Source organism: Syngnathoides biaculeatus, chromosome 8 (genome assembly GCF_019802595.1).
Source record: "Syngnathoides biaculeatus isolate LvHL_M chromosome 8, ASM1980259v1, whole genome shotgun sequence".
Classification (NCBI taxonomy): domain Eukaryota; kingdom Metazoa; phylum Chordata; class Actinopteri; order Syngnathiformes; family Syngnathidae; genus Syngnathoides; species Syngnathoides biaculeatus.
Genome location: NC_084647.1, coordinates 15,790,644 through 15,808,672, shown reverse-complemented (window position 1 = coordinate 15,808,672; position 18,029 = coordinate 15,790,644). Strand labels below are relative to the sequence as shown.

Below are 18,029 nucleotides of genomic sequence, written 5' to 3'. Positions count from 1 at the left end.
TCCAGTGAAACTGTCATGCATGTTTTCCATCCGTTTTTCATAGCCGCTTATCCTCACAAGGAGCTGGAGCCTTATCCCAACTGTCAACAGGCAAGGAGGTACGCCTTGAACTGGTTGCCAGCCAATCGTAGGGCACATCGAGACAAACAGCCGCACTCATAATCACACCTAGGGGCAATTTTCAGTGTCCAAATAATGTTGCATGTTTTTCGTATGTGGGAGGGAACCGGACTGCCCGGAGCGAACATGCAAACTCCGCACAGGCGGGCCGGGATCGAACCCCGGACCTCAGAACTGTGAGGCCAACACTTTCCAGCTGCTCCACTGTGTCGCCATGCATATTTTTGGAATAACTAAATAAAAGTAAAAAATGCAGTCTAAATGTAAAACAAGTAAGGAGACTCACGGTGACAGTTTTTGAGACGTGGATCACTTTTACATTTTGCCAACATAGAAAAAAATATTGAGTGTTTTTCTTGCTTGTTGATACAAACAATGGTTAATAAGAACAAATTATTTCGACTTCCAGTCATTCCTATGGACAAAAATCGAAAGGAAGGACTGTGTTTAACTCGAGAGCTCCAGTTGGAAAGAAATACCTAAAACAACTGCACCAAAGGCAAGAGACAGCCTTGTAGCAAGATCCATATGCTAATTATTTACATATTTACCACCCTCTATTTTAACGCCCAACTCTCGAGATAAGAGCGAAACAGGCTGGGAAAAATGCCAAATTGTCAGCAATGTGATACCAGATTCAAAGTAGTTCATTTGCATTGCGAACATCTTTTGACATCCTTGACTTCTAAGGTTTGTGAAATAAAAAGTTGACTTTTTCCCCCCAAAGTTTCACTTACTGTAAGAACATGTGTGCGTTTTCCCATGGGAACGTCGGGAGGATGCGCGGTACAATCCAAAGTTTCCGGGTAGTCGTCTGCACTCGAGGCGCTGACGACCCCCGCGGTGGTCTTCCTTGGGGACCCCTGGCGTGACTAGCGTGGCTAATAGCAATACGAAAATCTGCATAGCGATGATCCGCTTTGGCTCCATTTTTAGCAGATATCGGGAAAATTCTGAAATATTCCGGAAACCTCCCGCTGAGTGTCCTTCATGCCGCCACACTGACAAATACACAAATCTCTGCGGGTTGGGCTGACGAAGTTTTCCCTCAAAGTACGCCGGCATCTTAATGAGGGCATCCCCTAATACAATGTGCATTGGTAGAGTCCGAACCCCCGCCGACCCCCCACCCCATCCCTTAAATCTCCTCATCCCATCCCTCAATGAGGCCTTTTCATGTGCCGTAATACTCCTTTTAAGAGTTTTTTTGGGGACGTTCCATCTTTTCTCAGAACGTCTCTGTGTGCGACGGGACGGGGGATCCTGTTAGCTTCCATGCTGGGCCGCCATTCACACGCGTCGGACCCCAGCGCAAAACCCGGGCCCCCTCGGCGAAGAGGGGTGAAGGAAAAGGAACCCGTGTTCCCCCAGCGACTAAGACGATTTAACGGCTTTCATTCCTTTCTTGCTTAAACTCCAAGCCCGGATGATGTCAACAAAACAATGTTTGATGAAGACATTTTGGGGTGATTATGAGACGCGTTGTGAGCTGAAAGTTAAACTACAATTGCGGGGTGTAATTTTTGACATACTGTACATTGAACCTTTGAACAGTTTGACGAGTTTTCCTTGTCACAAATTTTTGTTGTAGTTATTATTATTTTTTGCAGAGGGGTACTATATAGATCGTGGATGTGATGTCACCATTTTCACGGCGCCATATTGCCGGTTAAAAAGAGCTGCTCAACATTGTGGGGGAGACATTGAACCGGAGCAGAATATTCACCATGCCCAAGACTTGTTGTGCTGCTGGTTGTTACAACAGACAAGACATATATTCAAAGAGATCATTCTATGGAATACCATCTTAAAAATACCAGAAAAGATCAATGGATTTCGGCAATTAAACATGATGGATGGTGTGTAGCGATCACTTAATTTCAAGTAGGAATTATTCTTCTCAATCTCAAATTCCCAAGAAATATTTATAATGCGAAGTTGGCCCATTTGATAACAATGCGTTTAAAAAAAAAAAAAAAAAAATTCAGGGAGTCGTCTCCAACGTACACGGAAGCGTGTTGCGGCCACATGTTAAACTTTGGTAAACCTCTCCCTGACAGACTTTTTTTTTTTAATATGCATTGTTCTCAAATGAGTCCAATGCCTATTTAAAAAAAAGAAAACCGTCGGTCACGCTGATGTTTCCATAGATTAACGCGTGGCCGCAACACGCTTCCGTGTACTGTGGCTCAAGCCTATCCCAGCAGTTCATTTTCTTTTTTTAAATACGCATTGGACACATTTGGGAACAATGCATATTAAAAAAAAAAAGTGTGTCACCGAGAAGTTTACCAAAGTTTAACGTGTGGCAGCAACACGCTTCGTGTACGGAGGAACAGGCTCGCTTTCTTTTTTTTTTTTCCCCAATCATAGTTAATGAATACGAATTTGTGTAAAACGAGTGGTAATTTATTTAAATATTGGTATTTGGATTGAAAAAAACCTGAGTGGCTCCATCACTATGTGGGATTTATTCTTGATTGAGAACAGATCCAGCAGATTTTTCTACGTTTTCAAATGCTTCTGTGTAAATGTTGCCGACTTACTCACCAGATCCATGTGTAGATCCAGTTGTCAAAGACAAGCGGAAGCGGGTTAACCGTCCACTTTCAATCATCAACTTCGACATTAAATATAGGTCCTCTATGCCAAGTGTCTCTCACTTTTCCACGTGCCTGTGTTTATTATCGCCTTCTAAATGTTTAACGGTTTCGGACAAAACTCTGGGCGTTGTGCTAGAAGACGGATTTTTGTGCCGTCTCCAACAGACTTAGCATTGAAGAATGCTCTGTTAGCCCGTCAATACTGCCAGTCACGTGACTTCTGTGACATCGGTGCACAAGCTCTATCTTCTGTTGTTTCCTAAAAAAAATTAAAAAAGAGAAAGATATACCTCATATCTCCATTTTCCCTTCTCCATTTTTGTGCTCAGGCCAAAGCAGTAATGGGGTTGCTTTGATGTCATCTGATGGCAACCTGTTTCGTGAGTTGAGGAGCTTCATTTAGACCATAATAAGCCCTATGCCATCTTGTGGCATACGTGGGAACCGGAGGATTAAAGGAATTAAAGGGATCCGTCCATCTGCGCTCACTTTGGTTTCTTAATTTCCCCCCCAGATGGGGTTTTGAATTTTTCCTTGGCCAGTTGGGGGTTTAGATGAAGGGATGTCATCAATTAATGCCAACTGCGGCCCTGTGAAGCCCTTGGAGACTCTTTTGTGATTAAGGGCCAGATACAGTAAAATAAGCATGACTTGACGATGCGGAAATGCTGATTCATTTTTCTTGGGCACAGGGTTCACATTTAAAAATGCACGAATGACACACTTCCTGTGACTTTAAAAGCGTGGATTTGGAATGGATTCTTTTGTGGGTTCACCCTCGATAGACAAGCTTAGCAGATTTCATGTTGGAAAATCAAACTGTCTTAAAGGTCAAGTGTCATCCCTATAAATATTTGAAAATAGATATTTTAATGAAAAATACAAAGACAGCAGAGTGCGCTTCAGCCATGCGCAAAGTTGCGGAAGTCTCATTCGACATCCAAGTGGTCGCCATATTGGCTGCATCTTCTGTCCGTGACGTCACACTGCGACATTCGCCATTGAAAACACGCTGTGGCCCCGACTATGGGAGACGAACACGGCCCTTCTGACACAGAAACTCTTTTCAAAGAAGAGAACATCTCACAACTGAGTGACGTGACTGGGGCAATATTACCATATTGTTTTGAGCAATATTTAGATGATATGCGGATCACGGCCAAACCGCATGCAGCCAAACCACCTCCCCGTCCGATCCACCTCCACACGGCGGTGATAAAGACAACACCCCGCAAGCCACGACAACAACGCGGCCAAAAAGCCCCCCCAAACCCCCCGTCCGAACCACCTCCACGCGGCTGTGATACAAACAACAACGCCACCCGCGAGCGACGAACGACACTGTGGCAAAACCGCCTCCCCGTCCGAGATGCCTCTGCGAAGCAGTGATAAAAACAACACTGCCTGCGAGCGACGATGATGCCACGGCCAAACCGCCTCCCTGCGTCCCGGCGCCATGATTAGCCACCCCAGCTCAGCCGAAGCCATGATCGCGGCGGACGGAGGCACGGCGGACGGAGGCACGGCTTCGGCGGCGACCCGTTCAAAGCCGTGTTGGGCGCTGATGGGTACATTTTTCACGACGAACCGCGTCTTTTTGAAAAGTATGAAGAATGAATCCATCCTCCCGAGTGTTCCAACAATATCCAGCAATATAACGAACCGGAATTTTGAAGGAACAAGGAGCTATCTTCCAGCAGGTAAAACTAGTATAAACAGACGAGACCGCTTGAGTGCGCTACTGCCCTGTACGTCACTTCCTGCTTGTTCTCGAAAACAAATCCCTCGAGAGGATTTTCATGGCAGGCGTGACAAAAAGCCATATACGTCAAAATCATGTTTTGTGGTGAAAAAAACAAATGGGTCCATACCGGCTGCCATTTTTTTCATTAATAACATACTAAAAATGCATTTCATGACAGTGGCACTTTAAGGGGAATCCATTCAAAAAAAAAAAAAGAAAATCTGTAGTCTGGTGCAGACTAATGTGTAACAACCGGACAAAACCTCTTTGAGAAGTTCCTCCTTGAAAGACCCCTGGCCAAACTGGCCGTCTTCCTGTGTCCTTCCGGGCATCGCCCCTTGGGACTCGTTTTATGAGTCTACTAATGACAGAAACGCTGGGAAAAATTTCATTTTGCTAACTGACACTTGTGTTGGGCGCTGAATGTTCCGAAAGACCCAATTTAGACGCGCCACACCCTGAAAAAAAGCAATTTACTTGGCCTAAAAATAACAACGACAGCAACACTTCATCCTTACCTTGCGGCGGCTCACCCTCGCTCTCTCTTACTAAATGTATTATTTATTTCCCATCAACAAAGAAAGGTGACTTCCTTTACAACTTTGTGTTGGAATGCTGTCTGATTTATACGCGCGGCCTTGACGCTTCGCCTTCTTGTGTGTCAGTTTGGTATGGAAGCGACGCAAGGAGCGGAGGCGAGGCAGACATTAATTAGAGCTGGGGAGGAGACGGGAGACGACCTTGGGAAAAGGTAGATTGTATTTCTGTCGGTGAGGGCCGTCGCTAAAAGAGGCAACAAATCATCTCTGATTGCACGCCGAGGGAGCGTCCAAGAAGCACCTGAAGGAAAAACGGCTCGCTACTTCAGATTACAAATGACGCCCTGACGGCGGCTCGCTGATATTTGCATACAACAGTGTGTACATTGTGTATTCAAGACAAAGCAGTACGAATGGCGTGAAGCGTATTAAATGCCGATGTTGGTAACTGCATTAAATTTCTTGTCTAGATAAAAAATTGTGTTTTAAGACGAAAAGAAATGTTGTGCCAGTGAGTGTTTTATTTTTAATGCATTTTACGACATATACAACAAAATTCCACCTATTTGCACTTTGCTATTCACAATTCGCATTTTTCTTTCTTTCGATAAAATCTAACTTCACGTCGTTTTTGTTCGCATTTTGTTACACAAAGAGAAAGTGTTAAAGCCCTGTAATAAATGGTGTCAAGGAAGTACGTTCAACTGATATATCTCTACTAACAAATTAAGAACATTTCATGTTGCAGAGGAGCTGGGTTGTTAGCGGAAGTTATGGTGATCATCAGTAGGATGTTTATTTTTAAAGACCGCGTTGTAGGAGAAGTGTGAAAAAATGTGAAAATATTTTGGGATGATAGTCTGGTATTTTTATAATCTGAACTTTTATAATAGGTTTGTTTTAGGGGTCTACTGTAATTCACATTTTTTGGGGATGGGGTGTTCAGCATTAGCGCGAGTTATCCATCCATTTTCTTAGCTGCTTATCCTCATCAGGGTCGCGAGCGGTGCTCAAGCCTATCCCAGCTGTCAACGGAGAGGAGGCGGGGTGCACCCTGAACTGGTCGCCAGCCAATCGCAGAGCACATTGAGACAAACAACCACACACACAATCACGCCGAGGGGCAATTTAGAGTGTCCAATTAATTTTGCGTGTTTTTGGGATGTGGGAGGAAACCGGAGTGCCCGGAGAAAACCCACGCAGGCACGGGGAGAACATGCAAACTCCACACAAGCGGGGCCTGGATCAAACCCTGGACATCAGAACTGTGAGACCAACCCTTTACAGGTGATCCACTGTGCCGTCCAGCGTGAGTTATGTGAATATTAATGCTGGATGATGGCAAAAATTGCAAAAAGCACACACGTGTGCACGCACTATGTCTTTTCTATTCTATTTCTAGAGGTTCACACTAATTCACAAAAGTGTTGAAGTACCCTCCAAATACATCTGTTTACATTTCTTGTGGGTTGCATAGGTTCCTAATGTGATGGATGCTAAGTATACCTCTATTGAAAAGTGTGAAAGGGAACATTGTCCAATAGAGGAGATAATGTGTTTGTGTGCAGCAAATGCCCCCATGCATGACTGTGGAGACGCCCCCCTCCCATCCAGTACCGAGCAGGATGAGACAAGAAACAAGCTACTCCTTTTCCACTTGCCGGCGCACAAACGATCTCTCCCTCTTTTTTAATTCAAATGCCTTAAAGGAGCCTCATGTTGGCATCTGTTTAGCGTCAGGTCGGATATAGCCTTGAAAAAAAAAATACATACATTTTTAAAAAAAGGATCTAAGGATCCATGTCATATTCTGGCAAAATGACTTGAACACTAACTTGAAACTCTTAACTCTGCCTTGATGGACTAATTTGAAATCCAGCCTCTATTTTGGAACCCTAACCCAGACATGAACCCATCACGACTAGCTTGAAACCATCACTTTGATCCCTCAACCCTCATTTAAAACGGTAACCCAGGCATGGAACCTTAGTTTGAAACACTAATTTGTGAGATGCTCATTCAGGCTTCCAAACTTTATTTCAAAACTCAACACTTGTTTAAAACTAACGCTGGTTTGAAACCCTAATTTGAATCCCTTAACTCTGGCATGATGAGTAATTTGATATGCTAACGACCCATTCTTCACATCATAATTCAAAACCCCAAACCCCAGTTTGAATGCAATGAATGACAACATGTTACACGCCTTCAACTTTCATGTGTTCGAATACATTTTCGGAAAAGATTCACATGGCTGGTTTGGCCAACATTAACGATCAACGAAAGGAGCTCAGCCAAGTTTGAAATGACAAAACAGCTCCGTCATTCTTCTTAAAATCCATAGAGCAATAAAAATGATTTCAAGCTCAGAATTTCTGTTGTAAAACTCGACCGACAGCCCAGTTGACCTGAGTTCTTACAACGGGAAGTAACTTCTAAAACCAAACTTGCCAGAAAGTCTTACAAGACTTTTATTCTCTGGTAGTCGAGGTCTTGACGGGACCACCGGGCCGAGCCCTTGAGAAATCAAACGCCATATCTTTTTTTTTTCTTTCTATCTATACGCACACGCAGCTGCCAAAACAAACTGGCGCTGCGATGAGCGTAATAAATATGAGCAATGGGATATCGGCTGGCGCTGACCTCACACCGTGCGCCCCGGTCGGGGGGAGCAGGTGCTGCTTAGATTTATGACCCCGAAACACCCACAGGCGCCCTCCAACCTCGAACACCCTCCAAACATTTCTCCATTTACAGCCGCCTTCAGACCATTATCTCCGTCCTGATGAGCTCATGTTGACCTGAGCCTCACGAGTAAAGTGACTTAGATAATAAGATTTGAAACCATACTTTGAAACCCTCATTTCAAACCTTACTTTGAAATCCACACAAATTTGAAGCCTTAAACCAGGCCTGAAAGCCTCGTTTGAAATCCAAGCTAATGTTTAGTACAGTACCAGACTTTAAACCCAAGTTTGAAGCCCAAACTGTGCTTTGTGAACTTCAGCCCTGGCATGAAAGCGTACGCATTGTTTTTAAACCTGAATGTGAAAGTGTACTTCAAGGCCCGGGTGCCAGATCTGGCCCGCCATATGATTTTATGTGGCCCGCGAAGCCAAATCTATAGAGTGTCAATTTCCATGATTCTTATAAAACTCTAACAAAATTTCAAATTGTCAAATATCATAAATGATAAAGTTGAGATATGACAAGCATGTTTGTGTTACCAAACGTGAATAGTTGAAAAACACATTACCCTTGATTTCTGATTCCAAAATTAGTTCATAAATTGATGATGTTAATATGATGAGATGATTCAATATTTTTGTTCCACTGTCATAACGGCCCTATGAGGGAAAAATGAGTTTGACACCCCTGCTTTAGACTGTACTTTGAATCACGTTTCCAGTTCTTATAAAGGTCCATAATCCTAATCCTTTTTTTTCAGATCGAAATCCTGGTTTTTAATCCTAATTTTACACACTAAACACGGTTTGAAGTGATCATTTGAGACCCCAACCATCGCTTTAAACCTTAACTGAAAAACCCTAGTTTGAAACCCTGAAAAAAATAAATAAATGGGGCAGCAACTGCCGCGTTCAGGCCGGGCTTCGTCTCCACCATTCTGCATCAAATGAAGTGTTTTGTAAGCTGAAATCCAACGAAAACATGTCACCCTTCTTTAGCCAATCATTGATCATCTGTGCCCTTTGTGTTCTTTGTAACCTTGACAATAAAAAAAAAAAAATTCTTTGGTGTTATATGTCGTCTTTTGTGGTTCCAAGCGGCGGCGGAGTCGTAAATATTCTCTGTGTAGTTACATTCGGGCTCTCGTGTCGGCAAACTGGAAAAAAAAGATGCGCCACGTGTCGGGCCGCGTACCGTGAGCCGGTCGCTCTCATTCATTATGGATGCGATGTGCGGCGATATCGGGAAACAATTTGGAGCCCGTCTGAAGGGAGCGATGAAAAGCTTTCAAAGTGTTGTAAAGTTGAGGCTCATCGCACTCTTCAAGCGCCTGAAAAAACTACTCTGAAACCCTAACCCTTGTTTGAAAGCCTACTCTAAAACCGTAACCATCATCTGAAACCAGAACCCAGGCGGAAATTCATAGTTTGAATCTTTAACCGTTGTTCAAATCATATCACTGTTTTAAAACCCAAACGTAAATGCTTGTTTGAAACCCTAATCTGAATTTGAGAGCCTAATCCTATCTTGAAACCCAAACTCTGTCTTGAAACTTATTTGAAACCCCTTTATTCGGGAGTACATTGTACTTCCAGTCAGCCGAGTAGACGGCGTCACAGTACACTGCAGTGCTTCAGTTCCCCTCTCACATTCAACGAGTCAGTGATCTGACATAGACAAAGCGGCCTTGTTATACGCTATCATGTTCAGTCCGAGTGCGCGATCTCGAGCTAAAGTCGGCAAGGAGTCACAATCAAACATGAGGCCAAGCGACCTCTCGCACACTTAACGTCCCCGCTAGTGCTCCTCAGCGGCGCTACGCTGGAGCGCCCGTTTAAAACTGACAGCTGTCAAGATCGGACCAGGGTTCCTCAACGCGAGGTATTAGGACGCATGAGGATCATTTCCGAATCGCCGACCAGCCGGGGTCCATTGGATTCATTCTCATGCGTAGAGGGGATTAAAAATGGCAGGATTAGCCGTCTGAACTCACGGCGCCATTAAGCGCAATCAGAGAAACTATCATTTCAAGAAAGTTAACTTGTTACGTTCGGTCTGTTAGCGGTTAGCATCCGCGTACAAGCTCAATAGTTGTTAGCTCGTTTTGTTTTGATGTCTGCTAGCGGCGGCTAATTGAATGAGGATAATTAGCATTTTTCGCCCATTCACCACTTGTAAACAGATTAGACCAGTCGTGTCAAACATATGGCGCACGGGCCAGAGCCTGCCCATCTAGGGTCCAATCTGGGCCGTGGGGATGGAGAATACATTTGCTGCTATTTTTCAATAAAAGTTCATTTTGTTGCTAATTTTGTCCACTGACAACACTTTAATGAAATTGATGCACTTATGAAGGCTAAATAATGATAAATTTCAGGAGCACAATAACATAAAATGATGTGCCATGTTCACAATGTGAAAATAACTTCTGTAGAAATGTTTCAAGACAATGCAATATTACAAAATTTCTGTTAAATACTTCACTTCATGAATAGCAAAGTGCAAATATGTTATGTTGGGACTTTTTTTTTTTGTATTTACAGTCTTACAAAGGACGCATTGCTAAATGATGCACGCTCACGGTTAAAATAATTTTTGGTTAAATGCTCATATGAAATTTTCCCAAAGTACTTGCAATTATTTGCACCAAAACAACAGAAATTTTTAAATACTTCTTCATGGATTTTTAAGCCACCAATTTTGTGGTTCGGCCTTCTTGAAATCAAATTGGGGGTAAATGTGTGCTAACTAAAATGAATTTGGCACCCCTGGATTAGACTCTTGATTTATGATATCCAGTACCTTAAATTTTGCAGGTCGGCAGTTAGCATCCTCATACGTGCTCAATTCTGCCTTGTTTTAATTCAGTGTATGGCGCTAGCAGCAAGTCAATAGATCATTTTCAATTTTCACCCCTTCAAAACATATTTCTCAATTGCAATTAATTACACAGATGTGTGATTTTAGTACTCCATAATATTAGACTTTATTAAAAATATACACTAATTAAACAGGATGTAAAAAAATGAAACAGTTTTGAAACACTTTTTGCCTTCAACTCAATGGACATTGGGCTGCTCCTTTTGGCGTATGTGACTTGCCCACCGGGGGCAGTAAAATATGGATAAAGATATGAATTTAAGTCACTCTTTGTAGAGAATAGAAATATATGTCCGTGAGTATTGTTATATTATCAGTTTACGTGTTGCTTAAAGTTTTCGTTTAAAGAGCTATTGCTTAAAGGGTTCTAAAACCGAGATATCCAAGCTAGTTTCGTCAACCAGTCTATGCATAGTTTAATTGCTTGAAGCAATAATGACTCTTCTAAAGCAAAGCTATGTGCCTGTTTGAAACACAACAAATATGTAATTCTCTTTGTTTTATGTACAGTTCGACAATAAATTTTAACTGGGCAGCAATTATCAGCTTCAAGACTGACAAGTTACACCTCTCCTGGTCTTGACACGAAAATCCACTTTCATGCTGACATCATCAACAAATGTCACCGCTGAGCACGGCGTTAAAGCAAGCCATCCGGCCGGTACCTGTGTAGCCCAAAGAGTTGTCGTCGCCGTGTCCCGTGGTGGGAGCCGCCGTCGGACCCTCTCTCCCCCCGTCCTGCGCCATTCCCGTCTCTGTCAACAATAACACCACAAGCACTGAGAACCCGCTCGCCACTTGCGCACGACGCCCGGTGCCCGCCGCACACGCCGAGCAGGCCCAGAGCAAACTTTGGCTCCATCCTTGGCAATTATCCATCCCGGTAAAGAAAAGCACATCTAGAATGTCATTCTTGGTAGCGATGATGTAGTTGATTTCACGTATCAGCAGGATGATATGCCCCGTAGCTGCTTGACGTTTGACTGTGAAAGCTGCCCAGCGTATCAATACGCGGCTGCCGCACACAAAAGGGGGAAACCGAGGGGGGGGCAGATTGACAGCACCACACACACGTACTCGCAGGGGCTTGATGCAAATACAATTATGCATCATTAACTGCTAATCAGACCCTTTTAATAGAGACTTTTGTGTCATCTCCAGCCTAACAGGCGGCGCGAGGGCCGTGCCGAATCTCTTTATGGGTCAAGACGCGGGTTCATTTCAGGGACCGCACTTCCCACCAACCCCCCTGGCCCCTCCTTTTGCACCTCAGCGAGTGTCAGTCTGTCCCAAGTATTGGTTTCCTCAGTGAAGTCTGCCGCTTCACCTCTGATCGACAGCAGGCGGCCAGACGGGAAATTTCACTGCAGAGCACTTGAGGTCGGCCGAGTGTGACCACCGGGGGTGGATACGCGCACTCCTCCTGTTTATTTCTATTGTGCAAGGTGACGATTATCATAAGTAAGTGCTGGGAGGTCGGGGGTGGGGGGTGGGATCTATCATCATAGAACGCATACATTACACACGCACATGTGCCCATGCTTGTTTCTCTAGTGCAAGGTGCTGGTTATGGTAAATAACTAGGTAGAGATAGAATAATATTTTTTTCTCTCTCTCAGGGCAAAAATTAATATTAAGTCAGAGAGCTGGTGTTCATATGCAGCAAAAGGGAATCTATTGCCATCATATTTTGTGTATTAAGTCCGACATTTCATTTATTTCAATGCTTTTCAACATCCATCCATCCATTTTCTTTTGGCGCTTATCCTCACGAGGTCTGTCAACGGGCAGGAGTCGGGGTACACCCTGAACTGTTTGCCAGCCAATCAGACAACCAGCCGCACTCAAAATCACACCTAGGGGCAATTTAGAGTGTCCAATGAATGTTGCATGTTTTTGGGATGTGGGAGGAAACCAGAGTACCCAGATAAAAAACCCACGCAGGCACAGGGAGAACATGCAAACTCCGCACAGGCAGGGCCGGGATTGAACCCAGTTCCTCAGAACTGTGAGGCTAACGCTCTACCAGCTGAGTCACTGTGCACATATGTTTTATTAATAAACAGCTTTTCAGATTTGCAACAAGTTTATACATATATATCTATATCTTAGACAATAAACCTGCAATTGGCTGGCAACCAGTTCAGGGCGTACCCTGCCTCCTGCCCGATGACAGATGGGATAGGCTCCAGCGCTCCTGCAACCCTTGTGAGGATAAGCAGTTAAGAAAATGGATGGATGAAATACATGACAATAGACATTTATTTTAAATTCTAACAAAATTTAGGGACTTCTTAGTGTGAAAATTTAAACAGTTCTCTGAAGTTTACCCAGTTTTGAATTGGCCACTGGATTTAAAAAAAAATGATATGATTATCAAAATCACAAATATCGGCGTTGATAATCGGGCTGGAAAAGAAAGATGAAGGCAAAGCTGTACTAAACTTTTGGAATGATTCACTCAAAATGCATTGCACATAAATTTTCAATAAAAGCTAAATTAATGTTTTGAACACAATTATTCAACCGAATACTAGCGGGCGAAAAGATGCCTGAAGAATGGAGGAAAAGTGTTCTAGTTCCCATTTTTAAGAACAAAGGGGATGTTCAGAGCTGTGGGAACTATAGAGGAATAAAGTTGATGAGCCACACAATGAAGTTATGGGAAAGAGTAGTGGAGGCTAGACTCAGGACAGAAGTAAGTATCTGCGAGCAACAGTATGGTTTCATGCCTAGAAAGAGTACCACAGATGCATTATTTGCCTTGAGGATGCTCGCGGAAAAGTACAGAGAAGGTCAGAAGGAGCTACATTGTGTCTTTGTGGATCTAGAGAAAGCCTATGACAGAGTACCAAGAGAGGAACTGTGGTACTGCATGCGTAAGTCTGGTGTGGCAGAGAAGTATGTTAAAATAGTACAGGACATGTATGATGGCAGCAGAACAATGGTGAGGTGTGCCTTAGGTGTGACAGAGGAATTTAAGGTGGAGGTGGGACTGTATCAGGGATCAGCTCTGAGCCCCTTCCTGTTTGCAGTGGTAATGGATAGGCTGACAGATGAGGTTAGACTGGAATCCCCTTGGACCATGATGTTCGCAGATGATATTGTGATATGCAGTCAAAGCAGGGAGCATGCAGAGGAACAATTAGAAAGATGGAGACATGCACTGGAAAGGAGAGGAATGAAGATTAGCCGAAGTAAAACAGAATATATGTGCGTGAATGAGAAAAGTGGAGGGGGAAGAGTGAGGCTACAGGGAGAAGAGATAGCGAGGGTGGACGACTTCAAATACTTGGGGTCAACAATACAGAGCAATGGAGAGTGTGGTCAGGAAGTGAAGAAACGGGTCCAAGCAGGTTGGAACAGCTGGCGAAAGGTGTCTGGTGTGTTATGTGACAGAAGGGTGTCTGCTAGGATGAAGGGCAAAGTTTACAAAACAGTGGTGAGGCCGGCCATGATGTAGGGATTAGAGACGGTGGCACTGAAGAAACAACAGGAAGCTGAACTGGAGGTGGCAGAAATGAAGATGTTGAGGTTCTCGCTCGGAGTGACCAGGTTGGATCGGATTAGAAATGAGCTCATTCGAGGGACAGCCAAAGCTGGATGTTTTGGAGACAAGATTCGAGAGAGCAGACTTCGATGGTTTGGACATGTTCAGAGGCGAGAGAGTGAGTATATTGGTAGAAGGATGCTGAGGATGGAGCTCCCAGGCAAAAGAGCGAGAGGAAGACCAAAGAGAAGGTTTATGGATGTGGTGAGGGAAGACATGAGGGCAGTTGGGGTTAGAGAGGAAGATGCAGGAGATAGGCTAAGATGGCAAAAGATGACACGCTGTGGCGACCCCTAACGGGACAAGCCGAAAGGAAAAGAAGAAGAAGAAGAAGAAATAAAGTTAAATACAGCCAAATTGTAATCGTACAGTAGTTTATTTTCACGCACCGCAAGAGCAACTGTGTAACGATTTATTTCCTCACATTTGTGACTCACGATTTTGGAACGTGAAACAGTTGGTCTACCGTTTATAACTGGCAACAAGCTCATCATCACTCTCACAAACGGGAAGTCAAACTCTGTCTCGTTATCTAATGACTTCCTTATGCTGAGTGGAGACGAAGGGATTAAAATAAACTATTCATAAAGCTTTCATCAAATATCATAATTAAAACATACGAGGATTTAAGTGTTGAAAGCACACAAAAGACGCTCGAAGAACACGGCGTGCTGCGGCTGACGGCTTCGTGCTGTGCCGGACTTGCAACTGAAAGCGCGACGGGCGAGCGACAGACGAGATGAAAGTCGCACAACGGCTGACTCGCTGGAGCGCGACACCGACAGGCTTTGTGTTCACGCTTGTCGCAACCCAAAATAGATCAAGAGCCGTGGTACACTTCTTCATGACTTCGTCGCTGATGGGAAACAAGGCTCGCCCACTTCTTTTTTTTTATTTTGTGTGCGTGTGTGTGCGTGCGCTTACTGCAAAAACATTTTATATGTATTTATATATGTATTTTCTGAACCGCTTATCCTCACAAGAGTCGCGGAAGTGGTGGTTGTTTTATATATATATATATTTATATATTTACTATTTATAAATACACTGTACCTCTACTCAGTTGTCAAGGAAATGGCCCTGGGCTGGAAGTGTGTTTGGATAATTTTTTTTTTTTTTTGTCAAAATGCTAAAAAAATAAACAAATAGAAATTACGTACGGATTAATGTATTAAGTACGATATTTGAAATGGATGAGTTGAATGTATTCAAATCCATCCATCCATTTTCTTTGCTGCTTATCCTCACGTGGGTCGCAGGGAGTGCTGGGGCCTATCCCATTTGTCAATGGGCAGGACGCGGGGTACAACCCGGAACTGGTCGCCAGCCAAAGCAGGGCACATGGAGACAAACAGTCGCACTCACAATCACACCTAGGGGCAATTTAGAGTGTCCAATTAATGTTGCATGAAACCGGAGTCCCCGGAGAAAACCCACGCAGAAAAAAGGAGAACATGCAAACTCTGCACAGGCGGGAACGGGATTGAACCCGGATCCTCAGAACTGTGAGGCCAACGCTTTACCAGCTGAGTCCACCGTGCCACCTGTATTCAAATCCTAATTTGAAATCTTCACTCTGGCTTGAAATCACAACCCTTGTTTTGTTTTGAGACCCTATTTTGAAATACTAAACCCAGATTGAAACCGGAACTTGAACCCTTGATGTGAAACCCCGACAATTTTTTGAAACCCTGGCCCAGTCTTTGAAATCCCAAGACCTGTTGGAATTCCTAACCCAGGCTTGAAACCTTTATTTGAAACTAAAACTCTTGCTTAAAAGTCTAATCTCAAACCCAGCTCTGGCTTCAAATGCCTAAGATGAAATATTGAATCATGGTTCATAACCCTAACATGAAACCTCAAACTAAAAACATTGATTTGAAACCTTAATCCAACCTTAAAACCCAATTTCCCAACCACACCTTAACCCTTATTTTAAACCCTCTTACCAACAACGATTACATATCTTCTTCACATAAAAAAGAAAATATTCCTCATAAAAATGGTCTGTTCTTATTTATAAAATAAATGGAATCAGAAATCAGAACCCAAGTTAATTATATCATGCAAAATAAATATTATATTGCCATGACTTATTAATGAAATGTGCGCGCTTCTCACCAACATTTATCAAAAATATATTCCTTCTTGCTTTTTATGTTCTTACGTCAATTATTAAAAGTGCAATTTACATCAACAATACTCAAGTACATAATAGAGCAGCCATTATGTTTATATTACACTCAATATTTTATTTCCTGTTATAAATATTGGACGGCCGACAGAACTCGGGGCATTTAGAATAGCTTTCATGTTTGAGTAGCTCCACGTTACGCTTTCAACAGTAACTGCAAATCTACACGATACAAGCTAGAGAACATTTTTTGAAACCAAATTTTAACACATTTTCCAAATTTATTTTGGAAATTGTAGACTGTGAAAATTAAATGCAAACCTGTGCTTGATGGCGGTTAAAAAGTTGCACGTGCGTCCTTCAGTGGCTTTTAAAATGTAAACTAATGGTGCAATGAGGTGGCTAGGTGGGGCAGCTGTAGAGTGTTGGTCTCACAGTTCTGAGGACCAGCGTTCAAATCCCGGACCAGTCTGTGTGGGTTCCAGGCACTTCTTCCCACATCTCAAAACCATGCAACATTAATTGGACACGCTAAATTGCCCCAGGTGTGATTGTGAGTCCGACTGTTGTCTGTCTCTATGTGCCCTGCGATTGGCCGGCAACCCACCCCCTGCCCGATGACAGCTGGGATTGGCTCCAGCACTCCCGCAAACCTCATGAGGATAAGCGGCTCAGAAAATGGCTAGATGATATAATGTAAACAAGTGGTCATAATGTGAGAAATGTTCTGGAGGAGACTTCTCAGCTAGTCCAACTCGAGAGGCGATGACAACGAGGAGAAGACTTCATGGGACCAACGCCGGCTTGAAACCGTAACCCAGCTGTGAAACCCCAAATGGAAACCACAAAACGTGTTGGATTGACTTATGCAGTCTTGAAACCAACTTTGAAACCTTAACTTCAACTTGAAATGTTATTTTGAACTAACCCCAACTCCAACCAGGTTTGAGGGTCTTATTTAAAACCCTAACCTTGATTTAATTCCTAAATTTTCAACACGAATCCTTGCTTGAAACGCTAACCTACCATTCGATCGCGAAGCGGTTTTGGTCGATCGCGATGGTGTGTCGAAAAAAAAGAAAAAAAAAAGACAGGTGTATTTTTCTGAAATTTAACCCTTTACGGGCAAGGGTAGCAAATTTGCAACAGGTTTAATATAATTGAAAATTTTAAGTCCAGAGTATCATTTTCTGAAAGTATCAGATTTTTCTCTCTGCAAAATTTTATTTGGTCTTAAAACTACTTTAAAAACCCAAGTCCAAGTGAAACCCTATTTTGAAACCCTACATTTTTACAGGAATCTTTAGAGTGGAAATCCTGATTCGACTACCAAACCCAGGCTTGAAAACCTGATTTGAAACACTAACCCTCTCTCTCTCTCTCTCTCTCTCTCTCTCTCTCTCTCTCTCTCTCTCTGAATTGAAAATGCTTTATTTCACCTTCAAAGTAACAATTTCTCCTAGATAGCTTGTGGCTCTGTAAAAACAAAACCGTACAAACGCGCTGGTATAGTTGAGTGTCGCATTACAACAGTTGAAGCACGTCAAGGAGCAAAAAAAGAACTCTGCAGTCATATCAATATCATAATGACAAAGTGCAGGGATACTACTATTCTCCCGCATAATCAAGCACATGTGTGCTCGGGACAAACATGCCTCACTAGGAACTCACGCCTCGTGTTGGTATCCTCTTGTGGGAATCAATCACTGGCTTGTTGTTTTTTTCCACCCGAAAAAATAAAACATAAAATTAAAAACTGATCTTCAACTAG

The 18,029-nt window shown here is 43.1% G+C and overlaps 1 protein-coding gene across 1 annotated transcript in view; it reads right to left on the bottom strand.

The window, feature by feature from the left end:
- Positions 1–18,029, bottom strand: part of robo1 (roundabout, axon guidance receptor, homolog 1 (Drosophila)) — a 238,506-nt gene that overhangs the window by 162,348 nt on the left and 58,129 nt on the right. Inside the window, exon 3 of the mRNA XM_061826585.1 lies at positions 11,240–11,329. Coding sequence (XP_061682569.1) covers positions 11,240–11,329 — 90 coding nt within the window. The remainder of the gene's footprint in view (positions 1–11,239; positions 11,330–18,029) is intronic.